This window comes from Chelmon rostratus, chromosome 10, assembly GCF_017976325.1.
Source record: "Chelmon rostratus isolate fCheRos1 chromosome 10, fCheRos1.pri, whole genome shotgun sequence".
Taxonomy (NCBI): domain Eukaryota; kingdom Metazoa; phylum Chordata; class Actinopteri; order Chaetodontiformes; family Chaetodontidae; genus Chelmon; species Chelmon rostratus.
In genome coordinates, this window is record NC_055667.1 from 28,165,001 (window position 1) to 28,191,611 (window position 26,611).

General features: G+C 44.1%; 1 protein-coding gene across 3 annotated transcripts in view; it reads right to left on the reverse strand.

Moving 5' to 3' along the window:
- The window catches only part of tpd52l2b (tpd52 like 2b), a 26,845-nt gene extending 1,251 nt beyond the window's left edge, over window positions 1-25,594 (reverse strand). Inside the window, exons 1-7 of one of the 3 annotated variants that reach the window (XM_041945146.1) lie at window positions 25,372-25,594; window positions 21,375-21,484; window positions 20,105-20,253; window positions 11,298-11,345; window positions 7,806-7,907; window positions 2,802-2,850; window positions 1-1,610 (exon numbers count right to left, since the gene is read on the reverse strand). The exon at window positions 1-1,610 is cut by the window's left edge and continues 1,251 nt beyond it. In XM_041945146.1, the coding sequence (XP_041801080.1) occupies window positions 1,524-1,610; window positions 2,802-2,850; window positions 7,806-7,907; window positions 11,298-11,345; window positions 20,105-20,253; window positions 21,375-21,484; window positions 25,372-25,390 (564 nt within the window). In that variant the 5' untranslated portion in view covers window positions 25,391-25,594 and the 3' untranslated portion in view covers window positions 1-1,523. Of the gene's footprint in view, window positions 1,611-2,801; window positions 2,851-7,805; window positions 7,908-11,297; window positions 11,346-20,104; window positions 20,254-21,374; window positions 21,533-25,371 lie in introns of all 3 variants that reach the window. The other 2 variants (XM_041945143.1, XM_041945145.1) reach the window with 2 other exon arrangements.
- Window positions 25,595-26,611: the final 1,017 nt, after the last annotated feature.

Here is a 26,611-nt window from a genome sequence, read left to right on the forward strand (position 1 = left end):
TCTGCAGTGGCAGCGAGAGGTTTCCATGACACATTTTGTAGACTCTAAATATTTTAATGCTAACTGACCTTCCTTCAATCAAACCAGTCTGTTCAACTTAATAAACTAACACAAAGGAAAACAACTACTTCTTCTCTACCAGCTGAATCATAGTAACAGGTGAACCTTTTTCAGTGAGTAAGGCCGACAGAGAAGCGCTGACATTCACCAGGCAAAGCATCGTCTCACACCGAGGACGAGAACAAACCAGGGTCAAAGTGGTTTCACACCATTTTCAAGCCTTCAGAGGTTTAGTTGGACTTGAAAATGGAGACATCTCAGATCAAATCCACGTCCAGTGTGTCAGGTGAAACCACTCCACTATGCTCTTCTTGCCTCGGTCTGAGCCGCCTGAACGAGTCAGTTTCACAAACGTGTTCTCCACAGACAGTAACTGAAACTGTGTCGAGCCTCCCCCTGCTTTTTCTCACACCTCCCAAACTGATCACTACCAATCGGCAGCGGCAGCGACAATATATTCATTCATATATATTTATACATATTGATAAAAGTCATGTAAAAACATTATGCAAAGCAGTGTAAAATAGTTTTAATACAAAATGGTTTAAGGTTTTTTTCTGTTTTTACATCCGGGGGGGTTTTTAGGGTGTTACACGAGACCGGCCGTCTTTGCGTGGTCGGTATGGTATGAGATGAGATATGCACATGCATGTAGCAGTGGTGGGTCTAAGAAGGGTGGCATGTGCTGGATCCTACAACACCCCCCCACCCCCGAGTCTAACCTGCGAGTGTAGTTCACACGGCTGCAACTGCATAGCTGGGAAGCAAAGCGGGTGTAGGTGGGGGTACTGAGTGTGTGATGATTTAAGTACATGATCGCCGTCAGAAACCAGAAGACACAATAAAGTTAACCACCATGCTCCTCCACCCTCAGTCTGCAGACATCCTGGTTCCTGAACTCTGAGTTGGGGGGCATAAATGCACCTGCAGGGTTACTTTCTGATGACTGCAGCAGCATCTTTAACGCCCCCCATCCCAGAACTAAATGTGACATCTTATAATGCCTTTATATCCACAGAGTGACTCGCTGAAACAGCAACAACCGGTTCAAATAAGGTGTCTGAGGACTGAGGAAGACAAATGAAGGGGGGTGGGTGGAACTGGGGGGGGGGTAGAGGCAGGAGGTGGAGAAGTAAGCTCTGGAAATTATTCAGGTTTAGACATCAACAAAACATTTTCCTTTTCCTCAACGGAGGCAGAAGAATGGAGCTCGACCAGCAGCGGCGGGGCTGGTGAGGAAGGCTCGTCCCACCCCAAAGCCACGAGTCCTTCGCCCCCACCCGTCAGACTCTACGGACCCATGGACCAAAGTGAGAGGCGGCGAGTCGGTGAGGTGGAGGGTCAAAGGTCAGGGCTGACTCTGCGATGTGAAGTGATAACAGTACAGTCTCAGGTTGTGAGGAAGGTGGCAGCGAGGAGGAGGAGGAGGAGGAGGAGGAGGAGGAGGAGGAGGAGGGATGGATTCAGAAAGGTGGATTCTCCTGAGTGGGGGTGGTGTCAGTGGGGGAGCTGACGGCCTCCCCGTTCCCTTTGGGGCCGACGACCTTATACTGAAGAGAGAGACAGAAAGAGAGAGACAGAGAGAGAGAAAGACAGACAGACAGACAGAGAGAGAGACAGAGAGAGAGCCAGACAGACAGACAGACAGAGAGAGAGACAGAGAGAGAGCCAGACAGAGAGAGAGAGACAGAGAGAGACAGAGAGAGAGACAGAGAGAGAGACAGACAGAGAGAGAGAGAGAGAGAGACAGACAGAGAGAGAGACAGACAGAGAGAGAGAGAGAGAGAGACAGACAGAAAGAGAGACAGAAAGAGAGAGACAGAGAGAGACAGAGAGAGAGACAGACAGACAGACAGAGAGATAGAGAGAGAGAGAGGAGGAGGACAGGATAGAGGAAGTAGAGTGTTATTGATTTTCACATTAAAATACCAACTCATCACTCTGTTTACTTGGAGAAAATTTCACTTTGACTACATTTAAAATCCATCAGCGGGTCAAAAACCTTCTAGCATAGCATGTGGTGTTTACAGTGGACTGAAGCCGCTGCTCTGCTAACATGCGGCTCTGCTGACATGGTGCTAATGCTAACATGCTGCTCTGCTGACATGCTGCTCATGCTAACATGCTGCTCTGCTGACATGCTGACATGCTGCTCATGCTAACATGCTGCTCTGCTGACATGCTGCTAATGCTAACATGTGGCTCTGCTAACATGCTGCTCATGCTGACATGCTGCTCATGCTGACATGCTGCTCATGCTGACATGCTGCTCTGCTGACATGCTGCTCATGCTAACATGCGGCTCTGCTAACATGCTGCTCTGCTGACATGCTGCTCTACTGACATGCTGCTCTGCTGACATGCTGCTCTACTGACATGCTGCTCTACTGACATGCTGCTCATGCTGACATGCTGTTCTGCTGACATGCTGTTCTGCTGACATGCTGACATGCTGCTAATGCTAACATGCGGCTCTGCTAACATGCTGTCCTGCTGACATGCTGCTCATGCTGACATGCTGCTCATGCTGCTCTGCTGACATGCTGCTCATGCTAACATGCGGCTCTGCTGACATGCTGCTCATGCTGACATGCTGCTCATGCTAACATGCTGCTCTGCTGACATGCTGTTCATGCTAACATTCTGAATGACACGGACGAACAAACAGTATTTAAAATGGATCAGTCATATTATGGCCTTTAGGTGCGTCTCTGCCGTTAAACGCCATGGCGTCTACTCACCTTCAGGTTCCCCATTTTATCCTCAAATGACTTGAAGGTCGCAGAGTTCCTGGAGAACAGAGACACGATGTTACAAAGCATGCTAACATTTCATGCAATGATCACATGGTAATGAAAAAGGCAGGTTAACTGTAAACTCCAGCTGGTGGTTGCAAAAAATGGAAACTGTACCAACAATAAAAACAATTAAAAATCATTTAAATGTATATAATTGAAAAAATGCAACAGCGTTTGTTCCTCATGTTGTCATTGCAACTTGTTATTCAGTGTTTCCTGCCACACTAATACTTCCTGTGTAATACTGACACATGTAGAGTCCAGGTCATCAGAAAACTCATGTTAATGTTTTCTAGACTATAAAATGATGCAGCAGCACAACAACAGAGCTCGACATGTTAAACACATCACAATAATTAAGCTCAGGCTGCTGCAGGCTGGTAAACATGCGAATTCTGTTCACGCTGATTCAGGATTTATGAACTGGCTTCAGTCGACAGATTAAAAACACTGAGTGGGAGAAGAGAGTAGCAAAGATTCAGTCCACTCAGGACGCTATTCAACATTTACTCAATGTTAAGAAAGCAGAATCACAACAGACGTCAACGATGCAGAGAGTAATGCAGGTAAAGGTCATGTGACAGGTAAAGTGAAGCAGCAGTACAGTGAGCAGGTCGGTGTGTTACTTTACCTCATGGCGGGCATACTTATCGAGTGGCGGATGGAATAGTTGCTACTTTGTAAGCGTTGAAGAGAAGAGACAGAAGTGCAAGTGTTATAAAGCAAGCAAGGAGTGACACACACACACACACACACACACAATAATGCAGTATTACAGTTATTACAGTACAGATACAGTTTACGTCAGGGGTCACCAACCTTTTTGAAACTAAGAGCTACTTCAAGGGCACTGAGTAATGCAAAGGGCTACCACTCTGATAATACACTTCTGAAATAACAAAGTTACACAGTGTACCTTTAATTTTGTATTATTATTAGCGTTTGTGACATGTACTGAAGTGTCTCTCCACGTTGTGCCGCTCAGCCGTCGCCACAGTCGCACCGCAAATGAGACACAGTTTTCTTTCACGTTATTAAAAAAGAACTCTTCCTCCCATTCACTGTGGAAAAGTTTTCTTCCTTTTTTCTGCTGTTTTTGTGGGTAGAAAACGCGTTCGTCTCCTCGTCTTCTCTTCTCTCTCATTAGTTTGTCATGCGCACTAGACTGACCTCCGACCCAGACTACGTCAGAGTTCGTATATTAAACTTTTTTTATGATATAATTTTTTTTTTACGTTTTTATGTATTCGTTAAATTTCCATCACTGTAAATGTCATTCAAAAAGAATAGCAACACAATTAAATACAATTTTAGACAGAGCTAATTCGTGATTAGTGCTATTTTTAGAACTGGCTTACGGGCGACTGATGTGGAGGCTGCAAGCGACCTGGTGCCCGCGGGCACCGGGTTGGTGACCCCTGATTTACGTGCTGCTGGTAGTTATTAGTCAACAGCTAGTTAACAGTCAAAGACCACCGCTGAATTAACTGTTAGCTCTGTAGAACTGAACCATTCTGGTGCTAAAATCTGTCATTTCTGTGTCCTCGGAACATTCTCAGACTTCAGGAAGAGAACAATGTTGGAAACACTTTATTTTATGGGTCCTCTAAGCAACTACAAATTAACTTACTTCTGAATTATTAACTATTTTTGCCTCTCCTTTTTAGTATAGTGGACAATATTTCCAGCTGTCACATGGAAGAAGACCAGGGTTCAATTCCCCGACAGAGAGAATTTATACCCAATTTCTCCTCTGGGATCAATCAGGTATTCTGATTCTGATTATAAATCTGGTATCTGATCATATCAGTATAGAGGCAGCATTCAGTCGATAGACCTGATGAGTCTTTCAGCTGTGCTCAGCAGGTCGGCTGAATAAACAATAATGAATCTAAACTTGTTTACGCGTTTGCATGTAATCATTTATAATTCTACATACATGACCACTTAAATAAACAGTAAATTTCTTTTTCAAGTTCAAATCATCCAATAACTTGGATTGCCATAAAATAAAGCATATGAACAATTTTACAGTGTCCTCTTCCTGTTCTGGTGCATAAACTGATCTAGCAGATCTCACTCAAAAACCAACTTGGTTTAAGTGTTAATCATTAATGACAGAGTACTGATGCAACATGACAGGATATAAACAACTCTTTGAAAGAACAGCAGTTTTAATTTAATAGTTAAAGTGACAACAAAGCAAAGCAAAGCTGAGTATCTATGTGCGGGGAAAAAAGGGAATAAAATAACAGACGGTGCAGACGAAGGGGTTCAGTCTAAAAACGGCAAAACTCAAAGGCAGTTTGGACTGAGCAGAAGTATCAATAGCAAAAATGGCAGAGCTTAACCTCCATGGGGAGTCAAATGTTTGTCACTGTGTGACCGAACTCAAGGCTGTTCTAACAGGACATGTCAGTCTTACCTAAAGGAATTAGAGAAAGGTAGAGCTCTGCAGGTCAAACCAAGGCAGCGATTAAAAACAAGAAGGAGAGAAGGTGTGAGCCACGAGCAGCAGCATCAGGACACAAACACAAACCAGAACAGTAGACGAGGACAAACAGAGGAGGTCCAGCGATGTTACCGGCAGGGGATCAGGAAGAAGGGAGGAAAAGCACTGAATTCAGAAAACAAAGCAGGGACGTGTTCGCAGTGCAACTGATGGACGCCTGACATCACTTTGTCCTTCTTAATGATGGAATTAGTGTCATGGAGATGGACTTTATACTGATACTGAACAACAGGCGAGCAAGGAGGACATTTTCATTTTGCAGTAACAGCAGGAAACAGGGAAATTGGGAATAAAAGCCTGTCTCTAATATAAGCCTGTCCCAAATAAAGACTTAGTTGAAAGTCTTTGAATATTTATCATGTGCAGTTCCAGTAATGCATTCACTCTCTCGCCTGTATAACTAAACGTGCCAGTAAGTTCAGTTATAGCATTCGTTTTGATAAATAATCCAGCACTGAAAACTAGCTGGGAGCAAAACGCAAACTAAAATCATGACTTTCAGCTCCAGAGGAAACACTGCGGGCGAGTGAATGGAAAACATGCAACAAGCCAGAAACTGCTGAAATGTGATGTGAGTGGGATATGGAATGAACAACAGGAACACACACACAGCCATGCACTGCTTCCTCACACACTCACACACACACACACACACACACACACACACACACACACACACACACACACACACACACACAACTGCATGAAGAGCTAATATGAAACATGGCTGGACAAATGGGGACAGACGACAGATGAGACAGGTTAGATGTGAAGCAGTCACAGGTTAGTGCATCTGCAAACCTACTTCAATAGAGAGCTTCTGTAACTCATTTGTTTAACTATTTTCACATTTGTAATGTTGTTTCTCAGTGTTTCCTTAATTTCCTCTTGTGCCTCCAGAGCAGCGTTGGGAAAACTTGCTTTCACGTATTCCACATCAGACAGGAATGACCTCAAGTTGCCCCTCACTGGAGTGAGAGACTGTGAGGACTGAACCACCGCACACTGCACTTTACAGCAGTAGCAGTCCAGCCTTTCTGAACGCGTTGGTAGTTGGAAGCAGCGTATTCTTCTTTGCATTTATTTTGTCCTAGTTTTGATTCTAATTCTAGTTAGAGCGCCCCTAGCGGTGGAAGAAAAATCCACAGAATAGCCGCATCTTTGTATGAGCCGCATGGTTCAAAACCTATGACAAAAGTAGCGGCTTATAGTCCAGAAAATACGGTAAATTATATACATTTTAGTATATTGGCACATTTCATTTAATCGGTATATTTTATTGTTTACTGTTTATATACATTTCAGTATATTTCAGCTGCTGTCAGTACATTTCACTGGTGTATTTTACTCTGTTGCCACATTTCACTGGTATATTTTATTGTTAATTGTTTAGTATATTTTATTGCCTTAGTATATGTTCATTTTGGTATATTTTTAATTGCATTTACGAATATTTTTATACTATATTTTTATATATGTAATATTTGTTATTGCATGTTGGCTTATTTTATTGTAGTTATCTATTATTTTATTCCATTTTTTATTCATTGTTTTATTGTTATTTATTTTATCGTTTTACTGTATTTCATTTCTTTTATTCTGTTTTTTATTAATTTTTTCTGTACAGCACTTTGGTCCACCTTGGTTGTTTTTTTAAAGTGCTTTATAAATAAAGTTGGATTGGATAATTTTATTCTTTCTAATCTTTCTTATCTTTCTTATTATCTGTTTCTAACATGGGGGTTGCAATACAAATTTCATTGACATGTCGAGCTCAATGACAATAAAGATCTTGAATCTTGAATCAAATTAAGAACGCATGGGAAAAGGAATTGGGAACACAATTAAGTGAAGAGTTCTGGGGACGCGCTATAGATAGGATACGGTCTACCACCAAACTGATAATGAGTATGTTTATGATGCTTTGATTAAATCTGGGATGTCAAGTTCACGTGGGACCTGACTGTTCGGCTCCTCGTAGCTACCTGGAGACGGCTGCATTTACGGCTCCGCTGTCTTCCGTCTCATCACCAGTAATGGAAGCATGTCGTAAAACACATCCTCCACATCACCGGCGTCACTCCGTATCTTAACTTCATTGTTCATCATCACGTTTTTGTTACTGACTGAGTACTTGCTAGGGAAGCATCTGTGCTCGTGACAGACTGTCGTGAGTTAGACTATATTTTGTTTTACTGCAGTTTCAGAAGTTCTACCTGCTTCCCTGACTTTCACAGAATAAATATGGATCGGTCCGAGCAGAAGGCCGTCCACCCTGATCCTGGTTCTTGGGTTGTGATTTGGTGCTTTATAAATAAAAGTGAATTGAACTGAATCTGCTGTTGGTTTGGGATCTTTCTGTTTCGACACGCCTCGCCCGTTCGTTCTTGTCGCCGCGCCAGAGTGTCGGCCGGTTTGGCCGCGCCGCGTCATACCTCATGTCGCCCAGTTTCTTGCTGATGACCGTGCCCACTGTGGTGAGAGCTGCACTGGTCTTCTGTCCCGCCTGGGAAAGAGTCTCCTGTGTCTTCTTGTATCTGCAGAGAGAGAGGAGGAAGAGGAGGTGGGATGGACGAGAGAATGGAGGGAGAGGGGAAAGGTGGGAACAGGAGAATGGAAAGAACAATGGAGAAAAGAAAGGAGGAAGGAGGAGAGATGTTTGGAGGGGAATGAAAAGAAGATGTGGGATGGAGGAAAAAAGAAAGAAGAGGAAGAAAAATAGACAAACAAAAAGCATGCAGGATGAAGAAGAACAAGGCAGACGGATGGGAGAGGGAAGGGAGGGGGGAAAAGACAAGAGGCATATTAGACCAAACCATGAGACCACAGAAAACATGAACACAGTGACTGAAGTTACTGCTCACAGATGAAGAGGAGCAGTTTTCACCACCCCAGTCGTTAGTATTCACACAGAAATACAGTCAGACGTCGCAGGAATTCAGCCCCCCCCAAGAAAGAGCCAAAAGGCTGATGTATGAAAACGGAAATCACCCGGCTGCTGTTCACCTCCAAACATTTGTGGCCGGGCCAACTTAAATCTGACGGCTTGCAGTAATTTACAAAACAAACAGACATCGACTGCGTCTGAGAAGAGTTATTCACGTTCATCAAACAGGACAAACTGAAGCACAAAGAAAAGCACCATCAGGTTCATTCAGCAGGTCCTGCTGCAGCCAGAGGCCTGAGGTGGAGTCATCTGAACCGTCCCATGTCTCAGGGTGTGGACGTGTTTCACCCCTCACAACTTAAACAGTATATTTTGATGCACATTGTTAAAATGCAGTTATAACAAAGTGTTTTATGTGTTATTGTTATTAATCAAGTGAGACGATCTATGACAACCAAACCTCTTTCCTCTGAGACTTTGGCTCAAACAACAAATGCAGAGTGGGAGGAAGAGGAGGGCCCCAGAAAATGTACCACCAACTGTACGAAGTGTCATTCAGACTCGTCCTAATGGTCAAACAAGGGGTTAAAAGTGCCGTCACAGAGAGGACCGAGCTGCAGAGAACACGCTCTCCTCAGAGGCGTTCCTGGTGTCGCACAGAGTGACGGACGGTGTCGTGTGAGAGGGATCAAGACGGAGAAGTTCAAACCCTACACACAGCCGGCCAATCACAGCATTCAGATGCTGCTCAGCGACCTGACAGGAAATGCCTTCATCAGCCTCGCTGACGTCCTGCACCTTAAAAACAGACTAAATGTCCAACATGTTGGGCGAACGCGTCGGCAGGCAGGTGTGTTTATAGCCACACTCAAAACATCTGCCATCATGACGGTAAGACGTGGTCATACTTCAAATGGGGGTGTCGGTGCAGGTTTTTGGACAGTCGCTCCTGAAACACATTCATGGTGCTGCACAAACTGAAGTGACAGAAGTATTTGTGCATCACAGAAAAAGATAAAAGCTTGAGAGAGAAGGTCAAACCTCCAGCCAGCTGCCAACCTCTGCGTGAAGAGGCCGATGCCTGTCAGACGCAGCTCCTCCTCATTGAGCCCCCACACTTAAAATGCATCGTTCAGACAAACGCCGTTATCCTCTAACAGTTCAAATACGGAGCCAAGACGAGACGACAAAATCAGGCGGTGGAAATAACAATCTACCTACAAGGATAACAGCAGCTCACGATCATGATGTTCAGCTCCTCACTGTATACGAGCTCTCAAAGTGTTTCGTCACCGTGCTTTGACTGCAGTGGGGGTTTTGTGTACCTGGCTGGGTGTGGAGGACTGCAGTCTGTTCAGCTCGGTTCATAAACCCGAGTGGACGGCTGCCAAATAAGATAAAACCCAGAGAGCTCCCCACGCAGGTATTCACATATCTCATTTAGATATCTTGGGCTAAATTAACAAGAGATCGTTTAGGAAAAACTGAATTTATGTGCAGGAGCTCCTGTTTACTCCTGCATGTTTCTGGTTCCTGGCAGATCCCTAATCTGTTCATACCAGAATCTCAAGTCTAAGATTTTAGGAGCAGGAGACAGGAAAGGTTCTGGTTACTCATGTGATCTGGTGCCGTTACTTATACCTGCACCGTGTAGCTTTTTGTTCAAACTGTGTGCGTCCCGGCTTACTCCACCCCTTACTGTTCATTTATACATTTGGACTTACAGCACTCGTGTTTAGAAGCTAACAGCATTTTGTTGTCTCAGTGCCTGCACGCTGTGCAACACGTGCAGCTGTCTGCAGGTCTGGTATGCAGACTTTTCAGTTTTATCTCTGCTGGAACTGATAAACTAGCTGCACGTCTGTTCTCTAGCTCAGTGGGATAACCTGAGTTTAACAAAGACAGCGCTGCACGCGGTGCAGGTCTTTTAATTTTAATGATCAGCTTCATATGATTCAAATGAATCATCCAAGCTTCGATCAAATCGCCCTGCCTAACGCAAGGTACGGTGAGCACAGCTGCAGACTCTAAACAAGATGCTTTTCAGTTACTCTTTAAGTTCAAACTGACCCGAAATCAAAGACAAATACAGATTTTACAGTAAAAAATGAAGATACATATATAAAATAAAATTATTTGCTCGGTCCAAGAGTGATTCAAAGTTAAAAAGAAATCAGCTCACCTGCTCCCCCCAGTCTGTCTGCTACACTACACTAACAGAGGGTCGACAGAGAGGACAGGTGTGGTTTAACTACACCTGCTAACATGGACACACACACACACACACACACACAGACACACACACACACAGACACACACACACACACACACACAGACACACACACACACGCACACACACGGAGAGAGAGAGAGAGAGACACACACACACACACACACGGAGAGAGAGAGAGACACACACACACACACACACATAGACACACACACACACACACACACACGCACACACAGAGAGAGAGAGACACACACACACACACAGACACACAGACACACACACACACAGACACACAGACACACACACACAGACACACAGACACACACAGACACACACAGACACACACCTTGGACAGAGCCAACACACATATGGGGTCTCAGCAGCAGACGGTTGACAGGAAGTGAGCAAACATAATTTTGGACATTCGCTGATGTGGCTGAGAACCAACGCACACGACTGCGTCCATGAACGCGGCCGACCCTCCACACTACAGGATTCAAGCTGGAGCAAGAAAATTTTATCTTTTTAGCACTGCTCGTTCTAAATCTTTAAAAACCTCCAGATCCAGTTTAATAAGTGCAAACTGTATAACTCTGTCTTTAGAGGGATGTTTGGGTGAAAAACATTCACTTCAACAGCCACTAACACAACTAAAAAAGATAGAAAGACACAAACATCTGCACCATCACAGCAGCAAAAAGAAAAGGATGGAAAGAAAACTCCCCGAACAGAAAAGCAAACGTAAAGAAACCTTAACTCATCTACAGAAACAAAACAAGAACACAAAAGAGAAAGGGGTCAACTCACGCTTCAGAGTGGGCAATGTCATCCCACGTGGCTGAGGCAGACACATATCTGAAGACACAACAGCAGGATAATGACACAGGGAAGAGACACACACTCACAAAACAGCAGAGTTCAGTAGAATCACACATTTCCAGCTTCAACACGACTCCAGACGCCGGCTCCACTGACTGGGCAGAGCTGCAGGCTGGACGCTCAGTGGGATTAACATTTGATCATTTCTGACATTTACACAGACACAGTGAAGGTTTTTCTTCACTGCGGGTGTGCAGGAGAAATGACAGCATTAAAGGATAACTTTGTTTTTTTACAACCTGGACCTTATTTGTAGCATTAAATACGACCATTTACCCCCCCAGACAACTTTGGTGGCATTTGGAGTCGTTTTGAAGAAATTAGCCCCAGAGGAGCGGCGCGTATATCCGTATAATGCGAGTACTCGGGGCATCCATGCGCAGCCTCTATATAACGCATAATCTGCGGCTAAACTCGTTCATATTCCAATATTTAGTTCTGATATGCTGGTGCTATTCCCCTCTGAGCCGGCGGTCAGCTAGTTTAGCTGTAGTTTGGCACAGCTGTGGTTCGTTATTGCGTATTCGTAGCCGACCGCCGCAGAGTCAGCCGTGTTGTGGCTGGCTGCTCGCAGCGCGCGGCGTTCGGTAATGACATCATCCACGTCAGAGGTAGTTGCCTAGAGACGCCGGATGTTGATAACATGCCACCACGGGCTCAGAGGGGAATAGCACCAGCATATCAGAACAAAATATTGGAATATGAACGAGTTTCTGCAGATTATGCGTTATATAGAGGCTGCGCATGGATGCCCCGAGTACTCGCATTATACGGATATACGCGCCGCTCCTCTGGGGCTAATTTCTTCAAAACGACTCCAAATGCCACCAAAGTTGTCTGGGTGAGTAAATGGGCGTATTTAATGCTACAAATAAGGTCCAGGTTGTAAAAAAACAAAGTTATCCTTTAACAACAGAACAAAACAGGATGTAAAATCATAGGAGCAATGCAACCAAACACCTGACAAACTGACACCTGAGAGCTGACATTTTTTATCTTTTATCAGAAAATCTACAGCAAATTGTTTCAAAGGGAAGAACAAAAAGGATGTGAACTTAAAGACTTAATGTGAAATTAGATTTTGTACTGCAGAACGCTGAACACACAGATGAAGCCTGGTTTATGATCAGTGAAATAATCCATCATATGTCTGGACTACCTGTGTCGCTGTTCTTATAAACAGTGGTTCTTCTCTCGTGACCTTCTGATCATCATCTAAGCCCTGCGCGGCTCAGAGTCTTTTCTTTTATATTAGCACTTAAATTCATGATTAAAACCTAAATCAGTGGCTCTCTTCCCAACCCGAGGACTGAGACCTCCACAAGAAGAGAGAGCAGAAAAACTGATTTCTGCTGCACAAAGTTTGCTCTCAAGTGTTTTTCCTTCTCAATTTCTGGCTAACTTTACTTCTGGATTGTGAAAATTACTTTTCTAAATTACTCTTCAGTTGAACTGTCACAACCTGCGGATGGGGGGGGGGGGGGCGCCTCATTTAAATCATGTCCAGCAGGGTTGTGTTGTGTAACATGAGTAATGATTACGAGTTACTGTAATCTCATTACTTTGCTGCTCACTGGGCCTGATGAAAACCACGTTAGTGTGCCACACTTCGCTGCCGTCAGCGCTCTCTGTTCACAGCTACAGCGAAGCCGGGGAGGACGGATGATGTCTGATAAATGAAGATGCTCATTAATGTGAATTTTTAAATCATTGTAAAAAAGGACCAAACTTCACAAAACCTCTGGGCTGGTTCCATGTCAGGGTGGTCAAAGAGAACATCAACGACACAGCAGTAACAGGTAACGACTGGTGTGACTTTTAGATGAGTATTGGAAATTATTCATTAACAATTAAAGTAATCTCATTAAATGTTTTGGGAGTACAATACATATGAAGTAACAGATTACATTTTCTGATAAACGTCCATCATTTAAACTCCAGTATTTCCTGTTAGCAGCCACTGGCCTCCCCACAAATCCTCCTAACAAGGAACTGTGCTCAGTTAATCGTGTGTCGGCTCTACAGGAAGCCGTGAGGCCAAAATGACTCACTGTTAGTGGACGAGCAGAAAGACTCAGTCGATGCTTCAGTGTGGAAAACAGTCGCTCAGTGACTCTCAGACAGCACACAGCACACCCAGTTCACAATAACAAAACCAGTTTAAACACAGACTTTAAAAGGAGCACAAAGTTCTGCCTGTACGGTATCCAGAGACAGGAAGTGTGTTTGTGCTGGCTGCTCTGAAGAACAACAGCAGAGTAGATAAGGAAGCACAGAGAGCTCTAAGCTAACATTGATCTGGTGGAGGCTTTGATCCCTGAATGTCTGAACACAGGGGTTCATGAGACTGCTGATCCCGACATCACAACACAGCCAGCAGAGCAAACAGCTTAAATATTACCTGTATATTCAGGTGACTGCAGACACACGACAGCTACAGTAAACACAGGAACAGATCCTGGTGCAGGATAGCGGTTCAATCATGTTTCAGAGATGCTCTCGTGCAGTCAGTCAGAATGATGGAGGCACGTTCTGAGTTATCTGAATACAAGTTGTGACTTTTAATGTGAACCCACTGAAACATCCTCAATTAAAAGTCTTGACATCACACGAAAGGTGAAAAAAGATGTGATATCAAGAGCGACGATATTTTGGTGGAAACACGGTTTCTATTGGCCTGCAGGAACAGTCACACACTCTTTCCCTTCAGTTAAACTGCTTCACATTCAGTCCTGAGAGAGGGTGGGATGTTCTGGGTCTGATGTGGCACAAAATAAACATGCCGGCCCAAACTTCAAACAGTGCATGAAAGTGATGCTGTAGTATCAGATCAATGTGTCACATCTTCATCGTATCAGTGTCTCAAAGTAGAACAAAGATGAACTCTGAGCTGCGAGACTTCCGGACCTGGACCTCACCGGTACAGGATGTGCATGCTGGCTTTAGGGCTGCAACTGCCAATTATTTTTATCTGCTGATTCATTTCACAATAAATATGTTAATCATTTAGTCTATTAAAAAAAAGAAAAGGGAAAAGTGTCCAAAGTGAATCACTTCTTCTGTCCAACCACCAGTCCAACACCAGAAACTAAGACAAGCAGCAAATCCTACATTTAACAAGCTGGAACCAGTAAATGTTCGACATTTTAGCTTGAAAAAAGCAAGCAATTAATCCATTATCAAAATAGTTATCAACTACTTTTCTTTTATCAATTTATTGATCAATCTCTGACGCTCTATCAGCCTTCAACAGAGGAGAACAGGAGACGGAGCTAACAGATACGGGACAGCAGGGGGGCATTGTTCATCTGGTTCGATGCTGTTACAGTAACAGGGGGCAGCTCTGCTCCGGACCAGGCCGGTCTCCACATCCTCACTAACATCCACACAAAGCAGCGTGCTGTTCACACAGACCGGCCTCGTCACCCTGCACCGTCACTCCATACAGCGCTTCACTGTTCGCTGCTGTCACAGCACAGAACAGCAGCGGGGGTCGGCCTACTCTTCATCTGGATGTTGGTGTGAAGCGGTTTTTCTGTGTCATGGTTTCGTCATACACTGAGGGAACGCTGAAATACGAACACGGCTGCAGGGCGGGTGGACAGATTTCCATCCTGTGTTTGATTTCTACTGTCACGCTAACACAGCACACGAACAACAGCTGACTGACTCCCTCCACCCACTCCAGTTTTCATGGCAACCCGCTCCGAGTCTTTGTGCCTCCAACTTATTCATAATTCATAACCCACTTATTCTTTTGTTCAGATCCGTTCAGCTCTGTGCACCTCCTAACCTCTCTCTCTCTCTCTCTCTCTCGTCATGTGACTAAGCAAAACGCCATCTCTTCCTCTTCCCCTCCTCCCTCCATCGCTCTCTCACATTCCTTTCCTCTCCTCCCACTCGTTCCTGCAGCAGCAAGTCTGAGCTGCCCGTCTGGTCGCCAGGCACGGCCAGGTGTGTGTGTGTGTGTGTGTGTGTGTGTGTGTGTGTGTGTGTGTGTGTGTGTGTGTGAGACTTATAAACACACTTTTCCTGTACTGTACTTTGGCATTGTGGTCTTGTTTTTCTGTGTGTGTGTGTGTGTGCGTGTGCGTGTGTGTGTGCGTGTGTGTGTGTGTGTGTGTGTGTGTGTCTAGGCTGTTTCTACCTTTCTAAATAACAGTGTAATCCACAGTTATTCCAGCCATGTGGACAAACACAAACCTGGACATCTAAGTCAGTGGTGTGAGTTGACATCTGTGTATTTCTGCGGGCAAAAGCAGAAGAGACCGAGTCCGGTGCACCTGCCGCCGTTTCTGAATCTGTGTGTTAAAGTCAAGCGCGTCAGCAGCATCGCCCTGTCGGGATAGGCTAACTGTCGCCGTGAGCCTGCCAATCCAGTTCATTTCAGAAGCAGCCACGTGGAAAATTCCATTAGCTGGAGACTTTAGAGCGGCACCTTAGAGGAAACGGGCAGAAACTCACTGATTTCATGTTTCTCCGTCTTTAAGCAGGAGAGAACGATCTTAAAAATCACCTCAAACCAACTCCTGAGGCTAAGACAGATTTCTAAAATGACCAACATTCTGCTCAGGCCAGTCAGGCATTCTGCTTATGAAGCTCGTCTGTTTTGTTTACTTGGTGCAAACTGGTTCACATATGAGCTGCAAACCTGCACTGATGCTCAAATCTTCACAGCATTTCTACACATGACAGAGCTGGTTGTGTTAAATTGTTAGCATGGCCATGGATGGCTTACTGAACATAAAGAGTCCCAAAGGGCCGGGGACCCGGAGACCCTGAGGACACCCTACAGTGACTACCATCATCACTTCTCTTCATGTATCAAAGAGCTCAGTCTAAAATGTGCCTGCTTTCTTAATATTGAGCATCTATCCATATGAATTTTTTTATTAACCTTTATTTTAAACCTTGCTCCAGAACACAGCTGCACAGTAATGTCTATTGGTACTCTGTGTCAGTGTGGTCTCTTTAGCTCCAACATGCATAAAATAACCTCACAGTTATTGTCAACCTGAAAGAGTTCACTGAAAAGACTAAAAAACAAATGAGGCTGGGGGGCTCGTCCATGTCCAGGGGCCCATAATCATTACTAATGGCTGCAAGTCACTGCTCCTTCACCGGCCAGATCATCAGCTGATCACAGCTTATTACATCATTACATCACTTGTGTTTTCCACAGCGTGCCCGTTGATTTTATTTCGCCCTCAGGCTGCAGTCATTATGTAACGGCCGATCGTTAGCAGCGTTTGTCTTAACGGAGCCGGACGTAGAACTGTTCGACAAACAACAGAAGGAAAGTCTTTGTGATGACTGCTGGAAAGGCTGCCAGACGAGCTAAACACGGGGTTCGTTTCAACACCGAAACACTTCCAGAGCTCTCAGGAGATGTTTCAGATCACATCTGACCTCTGTGCACCGAACGCCTCGTCTCCGCTCGTTCTAAGATAACACAGAACCAGAGTCCGCTTTCAGGGCGGCTGCTGGTAATAAAAGAAGAGAGGAAGCATCTGAGGAAGCTTAAAATACAGAAGAATGTTGATGTGGAGAGGAAGTGGAGAGGAGGATGTGTGTCATCACTTCTGGATGGAGAGGACACCTGACCTCTGTGAGAGGAAGTAAAAAACACATGGATGATACTGACAGGACAGAGGAAGAGACAGAAAGCTGAAGAGAAACAAGACAGCAAACAGATAAGAGATATAAACAGAATGATGGATATGTGTATGACGGCAGAAAAGAAAAGCGATAGATTGGTACTATCAAAGCAACATACGTTAGTCCTGACTTCCTTTAAAGAAATCCTGCAGCGTCTCAAAGTTACTGAACCTGCAGCACCACTTTATAAAAAAACTCCCTGTCAGACATGAAAAGGTGAGTCAGAGGTGAGGCCACAGTGGACAAACAGATGCAGGTGAATCACTTATGTAACTCGGGCTGCTGCCGCCTGGAGTCGAGACACACATCAAATCTCACTGTAGTGCCACAAGTCGAGCCACACATGCAAAAGTCCTGACAGCAGCAGCAGGAGGAGGAGTGCTGATCCTCAGTCTATCAAAGACCCAGAAAGGCTCCTAAACAGGGTCAGAGACTTACTTACAACAAATCCATCATCTATCAACAGGAAATGCAGCTAAACTGAACTCCAGTTTTGTCACTTTTTATGGACTCAGTCACATCTGAAAGAGAAACTATACACTTAATACAGCATCTCATTGAACACGAGAATAAGCAGACTACAGATAAATGTTTGTTAAACACCAACTGCTGAAATGCACGAGTTCTCAAACATGGTTAGCAGGTGAGGACGGAGGAGGATGGGGGGTGTTTGAGGGAGCGCGAGTCAGAGCGTGAGAGAGCAAACACAGCAGAAGCCCAGACTTCAGCAAACAGTGCACGGACTCACAGTTCCAAACTGGAAACTCTCTCATTCCACTCGCCCAGTTTCACCAAGCTAGAAACAGAGACGTGAAGGCGTCACGCTGGGGGGGTTCAGCAGGGGCTCACAGAGCAGGCCAGGGTTAAAAAACTCATTATAACTGATAATCACATGACAGTCCGTTAAGTGTTTTTTCTTGGCGTCATGATGGTTAAAAAGCAGAAATCTGGCTGTTTTTAAAGCCTGCGTTCCTGCGGGAAAAGATCGCATCTTATTCAGAAAACAACGTGAGCAGGCCTGTTCCTCACTGGGGGCAAACTCAGTGCTTCAAACAGACGACGGCACTTTATGTGATCTGACGTTCAAGGCTCATCGCTCTCTGCCGTCTGCTGTCTGACTGCTGGATGACAGCAGCTGTACCGTATTACCGTACCGTAGTTTCCGCACTATAAGGCACCTAAAAGCCTTTAATTTTCTCAAAAACCGACAGTGCGCCTTATAATCCGATCCTTTTATACGGATCAATATTGGTTAATTATGGCTCTCGTAGTCAGGGGGCGTGGCCGAAGTAACAGCGGTATTCCACTCTCTGCGTGCCGTCATCCTTTTACTGGCGCGTGCAGTCAGCTGTCAACCTGAATAATAAAATGACTATTTCACTGAACAATGAAAAAATATGAATATGTGCTAAATAATAGCCAATTAAAATATGAATCAAACGTGGTTAATGTGATTTCTGCTCCTGAACCTCAGCGCACAGCGTCTGCACATCAGCGCTGTGCGCCGTCACCTGCATCTTTACGCAGGATCAGCTGTCATCTGTGAGCGCGCGGTGTTTGTTTCAAACGAACAAACTAAAATAAAATACATTTTAAATAAATGCTCATTCATTATTTTCAGGAGCATCAGAGGGATGAAAGAGCCGCGGGTTGCCGACCCCTGATCTAGTGGATGCATAACGTAACCCCAGACACCACAGGACGGTAGTTTCTGTCTATGCGCCTTATAGTGCGGTGTGCCCTGTATATGAAAAAGTTTTAAAATAGGCCGTTCATTGAAGGTGCGCCTTATAGAGCAGAAAATACAGTAAATGAATTCCCTAATCATATTTAACACAGTGGAGCATTCAGTTTTTAGCTGGTCAGTTGACTGTAGATACACACGTGTTGTTATTAGTCTCGATGCCAGCAGGTCACATCTGTTTCTGTCAGGGTTTGCTATAAAACGCAGTTCCAGCGTTCTGAGTGTATACATGGACGCATGTGACAAGGATAAGAAGTGCTATGTGATGAAAACAGACCAAAAAGATGACTCTGTTATGGATTTGGTCCACATGTGTCACAGCTGAGACGACAGAGGCGACAAAGTGGACAGTGTCAACACCTTCAATATCTGACACGTCTGATCATTTGTCCTTTATTCTTTAGCTAATATGAAGAGTTCATTTAGCTCGAGCCAAAATTATACAAGAGTCTAACAAACCTGTTTAATCCTCACAAACTAACGAGGTCAGACTTTAGATTTAACAGAATACAAATAAAGACAATCTTAGTATAATATCTGCAATAACCATGAATGAAATATGAAACATGCTGAATTATGTGCTTGTTTCCTAAACGAATAACTGAAAATGTTCAACTGGATTAAAGAAAAGGTTTCTGAATGCCTGTGAGGAGATAAGTGGTTTCCTCTTCGTAATGAGTTAAGAGTGCAGTAACGAGCTCTCTGTCCTGAAAGAAGATCTGAAACTGAAAAAAATGATTTATTCAAAAGAATTAGCAGAGTTGATGATAATTATTTTTAACCTGAAAATATTTTTAATACATTTATTTTTATTTTGAATAAGTTGATGTATTTTTCAGTTTCAAATTTTATTTTTTCGAGTAGAAAACATCTGACCCTGGTTTAGCTCCACGGGGGTCCAGCAGAAGAATATGAAGGGCTGACTGGCAAAAAACTGGACGTTCATCTGGCAACACATTGTTTTGGCCATCAGCTTCGTTTCAGGCTTCATTCCTGATCATGACTTTGTGACGTGAACGGGCCGTAAAGCTGTAACAGAAGTGAATGTTTGTGTGTGTGATCAGCCAGCTCGGCCCAGATGTTTAATTAGTGTACAAGTAAATACCAATTTGATCCATCTCAGATTTCCTGAGAGAACAAAACGAGTGGAACAGCTCCTCATCATCATCATCATCATCATCTCTATGTGGCTGAATGTTCTCAACAAACGTGAGAAGCCTTAATTAAGCCGGGTCGGTGGAGAAAATGTTAACTTTTTAGATGACTAAATGTAAAACAGCTACTCCAGGTGTATTTGTGTCTCATGTGTCGGGTTTAAATGATGAATACATACGCGTTGGAGGTCTGTACGTCTTGCCAGCTCTTGGTCAGGTTCTGCCTGAACTCATTGAGCGGGCTGAGGCCGAGTTTCCTCTTCAGCTCTGCGGCGTGTCTCTCTTTGGCTGACAGAACCTGACGCAGGGTGTTGATCTCCTCCTCCACCTAAAACACAACAGACCCACCACAAACACTGAAGTCATTCATGGCGCTCTACATGACTACAGCTCTGGATGGATTCAGTTTTGATTCCAGTGAGAAAAAAGGCACTTCCTGTTATCTACTGCAGCTTCAAACTCAAAGCATCACCTCTACTCTGAGTCATGCTGCCTTCAATCGCTCTAAAGAGGAAAATGCTTCTTCTTTGCCTCTTTGTGCTCTTTTTGTTTTCCTAATGTTCCCTCTTCCATGATGAACTGGCTGCCGTGCCTCTGAATCTACAGACATGTACACTGGAATCATTTATTTCATGCACAGTAGAGAGAGGTTCGGAAAACTCGAGCACATGTGTCGATTAAACAACGCAGACATGTTGACCTGCTACAGGAGGAGAAGCCCAGGCTGAGCTCCTGCCGTTAATGATTGCTTTGTTTCTTTAAGTGTTCCAGTTAGCCATGTCAATGTGTGGCCATGCACAACACCTGGACCCGGACACTGACGTATCAGAATGGACTGTAGCCATCATTATTATTACAATCACAGCTGTACTTTTCCTATTTTCAGCAACAAGTGCCGATTTTCTGCCTCAAGAAGTCAAATCAAACTGGTGTTAACCAAAGTGCGTTACAGAGAAATGTAGAATATAATTACATAATTATCAGACAAAAGGTAAATAATACATAAGTAACGAACAAAACGAAGCAAATTAAAGGGATTCAAACAAACGGGTCATTAGCCAGTACTGAAGTAACGAGTGACAACCTGAAACTGCTTCCTTCATCTATTCAGCAGCCGTATGTGTAAATGTCATAATTACACAACAGAAGAAAATCTATCTGGGAAACATGAAATAAATGCAAAGGTGGTGATTAAACTTAAAGGACATACAAACAGAGGTAAACACTAAAATCTTGGCCTTTGTGAAGCTGAAACCAGCGAATGTTGTAATCAATTCTTGATGTTTCAGCACTTTTTAAATCAGTGTAAGTCACTCGTTTCACGTCAGGTAGCTGCAAACTGTGAAACCACTGCACGGGTCCTCCCCCACTCCATCCACACAACACACAACTATCAGAGTCTGTAGCTCCACGTAAACACCTGGAGAGTTTGGAACATCTGGGGCCTACCTTGGTGAGCTCGGTGCGCAGCTCCTCGGCCTCTTCCTCTGTCAGGCCGGGCTGAAGAGGGTTGGTCGAGTTCCCCACCGCCCCCTCCACCGGCACGTCGGACAGGCTGTCTGAATGATCCACAACAAGACCCTTGTTAGGAGAGTTCAGGTTGATATCTGGAAGAGCGACAGAAGGAAGGAGGCGGTGGGATAAAGGGCAGAGAGAGGAAGAAGACAAGAAGAAGAGGAGGAAGAACAATTAGATCAGTTGAAGTGGGCCAAGAGTGGTTCACTCAGATGATCCCTCCCTCCGCATCGATTTCACACACAGACACCGAGGCCAGGACAAGGCTCGTGTTGCCAGCGGGAGATATCCGACAGGAAGGGAAAGCAGTGATTAGCAGAGCCGGGAGCAGAAGTGCACTCTGGGAGAGTAACTCAAGACGCCTCTCTGTGAAAGCATCACACGTTTCACTTTCTGTGAACAGGAACGCTGTGACACGGTCAACCAGAAACACTGAACACAAACAGAACGTGGGAGAACAAACACAGCTTTGCTTTAATTCACCCACAAACAACACAGCACAAACATACCAGTTTGAAGACTCAAATCTTCCCCTGTCAGCATTTCTATGAAACAGTGAGTTCATGCTGCATCATCCACCTGAAGACGCTGTGAGAGATCTGGCAGCTCCAGGAGCTTGGCACAGTCAGAGCTCGCATGAAGCACAACAAGCCAGATAAAACCATCTGCAGCCACTGCCTCAAACACTGGGTATAAATAGATGTTCTGCACTTACAGTCCAACATTCAAACAGTGTTTATTCAGTGGGCGAACCGATTGTGAAAGGTAAACTCACACCTTGCATTGCTTACAAACACGCCCACTTCCATACCAGAGAACAGGCAATGAAACCATGAGCATGAAAGAAGTTCTGAGTTAGCCATCATTATGAGTGCAGCGTCCATCTCTGCACGACTGAGCCGACGCCGGCCTGCACAACACATCAGACAACAGTGACAAAAACACACAACACTGCTGCAGGAGACCAAGAGCAGCAGCATCATCTGCAGATCATGTGGATTCATTTATAGGAAATCTCTGATCTCAGATATTCTTCTGTCCTCATATTGTCACTTCTCCCACAGCCAGTGATTTCCTACACTTCCCAGAATGCCTTCCTACAACAACCAGTCAGTCCACATTGTGCTGCTTTCAATCATCCATCAGCTGCTCATAAAGGTCGTGATCTTCATCTTCTATCTTGTTTACTAGCAGTCCAGCTGGTCTGTAAATACTGAAGCGTGTCTGCGATCGCGGCCACACCCCTCGCTTAAAAACACAACCCTGCTGCTGCTGCTGCATCGGATCCTGGTCTACTTCCTGCTGATACAGAGGCAGCTCTCCCCGTCTGAAAGCTGAACATCTGCACAAAATGACAGCTCTATTAAAAGACGTCTAATGTTGCTGCTTTTGTATTGCTGATGGTTTGTTCTCTTAACTGTTACGTCTCTTTTCCTATTTTGCCAATTAGTCAAAGACAAATAATCGTCACCACAGATTAACATTGACCCAAAGAGGGCGAAGGCACATCCAAGGTACCAGTGAATGTCATTCTTTTAGGATGACATTTTACGGACTGCATTGTCATGTGAGAAAGCTTCAGTGAGGAAGAGTCCTCTCCTCAGGTTCAGCACGGTTTAGGAAGCAGCAGGAGCAGGATTTTATCCAAACAGACATCACATCACACATGAAGACAACGTGGGCAACCTTAATCGCTTCCTAACAGCGCTCATCCTGACGCACAGAAGCCTGATACGACAGGACGTGGCCGCTAATTATTAGAAACTATGGGACACAGCCCTGGAAGTCTCATTAGGAAGTCTCAAAAGAGCTTTCTGTTGCCATAACGACCTGAAGGAACTGAAGGAAAAATGAACACTGTGACACGAGAACACGCATTTACTCAGTTTACGGTTTTCTTAATCTATTAACGAAAATCAACTGTATTATTGTCACATATCCTCAGTGCAGCCTTTTACTTCTGTTAAAACTGACGTACAGTTTATATTTCTACATGACTGTTCTGTGTCAGGGACCCTCCCTGCAGCTCAGATCTAATGCTGTCAGGCTCCAACAGGGAAACCACAGTCTTTTGTTTTGTCTTGCTATCTTACATTTGGTGATATGACGATAAATGCTGTGTGGCTTTAAAGGATAACTTTGGTTTTTTACAACCTGGACCTTATTTGTAGCATTAAATACGACCATTTACCCCCCCCAGACAACTTTGGTGGCATTTGGAGTCGTTTTGAAGAAATTAGCCCCAGAGGAGCGGCGCGTATATCCGTATAATGCGAGTACTCGGGGCATCCATGCGCAGCCTCTATATAACGCATAATCTGCAGAAACTCGTTCATATTCCAATATTTAGTTCTGATATGCTGGTGCTATTCCCCTCTGAGCCGGCGGTCGGCTAGTTTAGCTGTAGTTTGGCACAGCTGTGGTTCGTTATTGCGTATTCGTAGCCAACCGCCGCAGAGTCAGCCGTGTTGTGGCTGGCTGCTCGCAGCGCGCGGCGTTCGGTAATGACATCATCCACGTCAGAGGTAGTTGTCTAGAGACGCCGGATGTTGATAACATGCCACCACGGGCTCAGAGGGGAATAGCACCAGCATATCAGAACTAAATATTGGAATATGAACGAGTTTCTGCAGATTATGCGTTATATAGAGGCTGCGCATGGATGCCCCGAGTACTCGCATTATACGGATATACGCGCCGCTCCTCTGGGGCTAATTTCTTCAAAACGACTCCAAATGCCACCAAAGTTGTCTGGGTGAGTAAATGGGCGTATTTAATGCTACAAATAAGGTCCAGGTTGTAAAAAAAGAAAAGTTATCCTTTAACTTCCATTTGTCTCTATTTTGCCATATTGTTTGGACTGATATCTGTTTGCAATAGACGATGGTATTTATATCATAACTAAAAAATACATCAAGATGACAAGACATGTGTCCACCCACAGTCTACTCAGCCTTTCATGTTTCTGACAAACGCCTCTTTAAGTATCTCAACTAGGGCTGCAACTAATGATTAATGTTATTATTGATTAATCGTCGATTATTTTCCTCAATTAATCAATGACTTGTTTTGTCTATCAGTGTTTCCCAAAGTCCAAGATGACGCCCTCAAATGTCTTGTTTTGTCCACAGACCAAAGATATTCTGTGTGCTGTCATAGAGGAAAGAAGAAAACAGAAAATTTCATAGTTGACAACTAATTGAACTAATTGATTAATCTTTGCAGCCTTAAAAAAAAACAATGAATTTGGCATCACAGGCGAACACGGTCGTGCAGGGTTATTGGTGATGAAGCAGCAGCAGAATCTGGTGATGATTGCAGCTCTGATCGATCACTGGATCATGATCTAGGATCTGTCAATACCCTCAGCATGATAAAGCAGCAGTGATAGCATGCTAGCAGCTTGCTGTTGTCAGTGTTCAGCTGCTCAGTAAACCTCTGTCTCCCTGACAGACTGTTATTATGCCTGACAAACATGTTTACTGGTTGTTGTTGTTGTTGTGCTTGGTGAAGCCACCGAACAAGCTGCTAACACTTCAGCTAACGCTGACCTTCTGTTTACAGGCATCCAGCTCGCTTCGTGTCCCAGAGAAGAGGACTCTGCTCGCTCCTTGAATGACTTCATGTTGAGTCAAAAGAGCTCGTGTCGGGAAGCTGGTGACATGAGAAACACGATCCTGCTTCCTGTCCCTGTCAGTTAGCAGCGGGCCCGTCCCGTCCTCACGACTGCTCAATTATCGAGATTTAACAGCTCGAAACACATCAAACTTTCACACAAACTAGCAAATACATAAACGTACTGACTACTTGCTCGTAGATTTATTTATTTTAACCTGTTCGCTGCCTGGTTAGCAAACAGTTTACGCATTTCTGCCACTAAGCTAAGCTATGCGCTAGCTAACTCTCGCGCTAAGCTAACAATTAACGTTACCTTGACTGGCGGGGTCCATGGCGTCGATTTAACGAAGCTGCAACTCCTTTTTGTTCAAAGTTGAACTCTGCTGGTGTGAAATACGGACAACGGATTAGCACCGTGTGTTTTCCACTCAGTGTGCAGAAATCTTCCTGGTTTTAGCGACTGCTCCCACTCGGAGAAAGTCGTCGACAGGAACAGCCTGAACACTTCAGCCCAAACACCGAACAGCCAGCTCAGCTTAAACACGACCCTCTGTGAAGCTACCGACACTCACAGCGCTGCGTCCGGTGAGGAATTTCAAAATAAAGGATACTCCCGCCGAATAATGATGGTATGATTTATTTTATTTATTTATCATCAACTGATGCATCATTTCTTCAGAGATCAGAGATATTAGTAGTTTTGACTCTATTGATATTAAATAAATCTAAAATATTTTCAAATACTACATCAACATACTACATCTTTATTTAACATATAAAATACCACAGTCTGCTCTGTTACAGGTAAAAGTCTGTAATTCAAAACGCTACTAAAGCAAAAGTTCAAAAATGCCATCAACAAAATGCAAAAACAGCATCAAAACCGGAGTGTTACATTACTATTAATGCACCATATAATGTGGTATTATAATGAATGTAATTTATCAATGTGTAGCTGCTGGTGTTAAAATAAAGCATGTATAATTTTATGCTGCTGTTGTGATGGAGGGAAAAATCCCTTGTATTTGACATCTGAATGTTTCCACTACATGATGTAGTGCAGAAACTGTTTTAACGTTAACATCTTGGATAATCATAGTTTTAGATGAATGTGGCACAAAATAACAGCAGAGGTAATCTTCTCTTGTGCTGCTACCTAAAAACATTTAGTCAAGTTCAGAGTTGGTCATATTTAATAGAAAATATGACAACTGTTGTCTTGTATAGAGTTATATCACTAAACAATATGTCACTGTTAGCATGAGCCCCATAATGTTAGTTTATATTGAACTTTAATACATGATACCTTACAGCACTCAGCTTTAAGCATGCAGGAAACGTTTAGATGGCCAGATACATGAAATATTTAGAAAATAGTACTTTCATTTGAAAGGCTCGTTCTTTAAACAGGAAATGATCTTCCTCAAACACGGTGGCTTTCTAATAAAACCTCTTCCGGTGTGGTCAAATGACGTCACAGGGTTGTGGAAATATTTTGTTTTGAGACTTTTGTCTGTGGGGTGTATGTGGTGTCTGTGTTTCCGGCTGGGGGT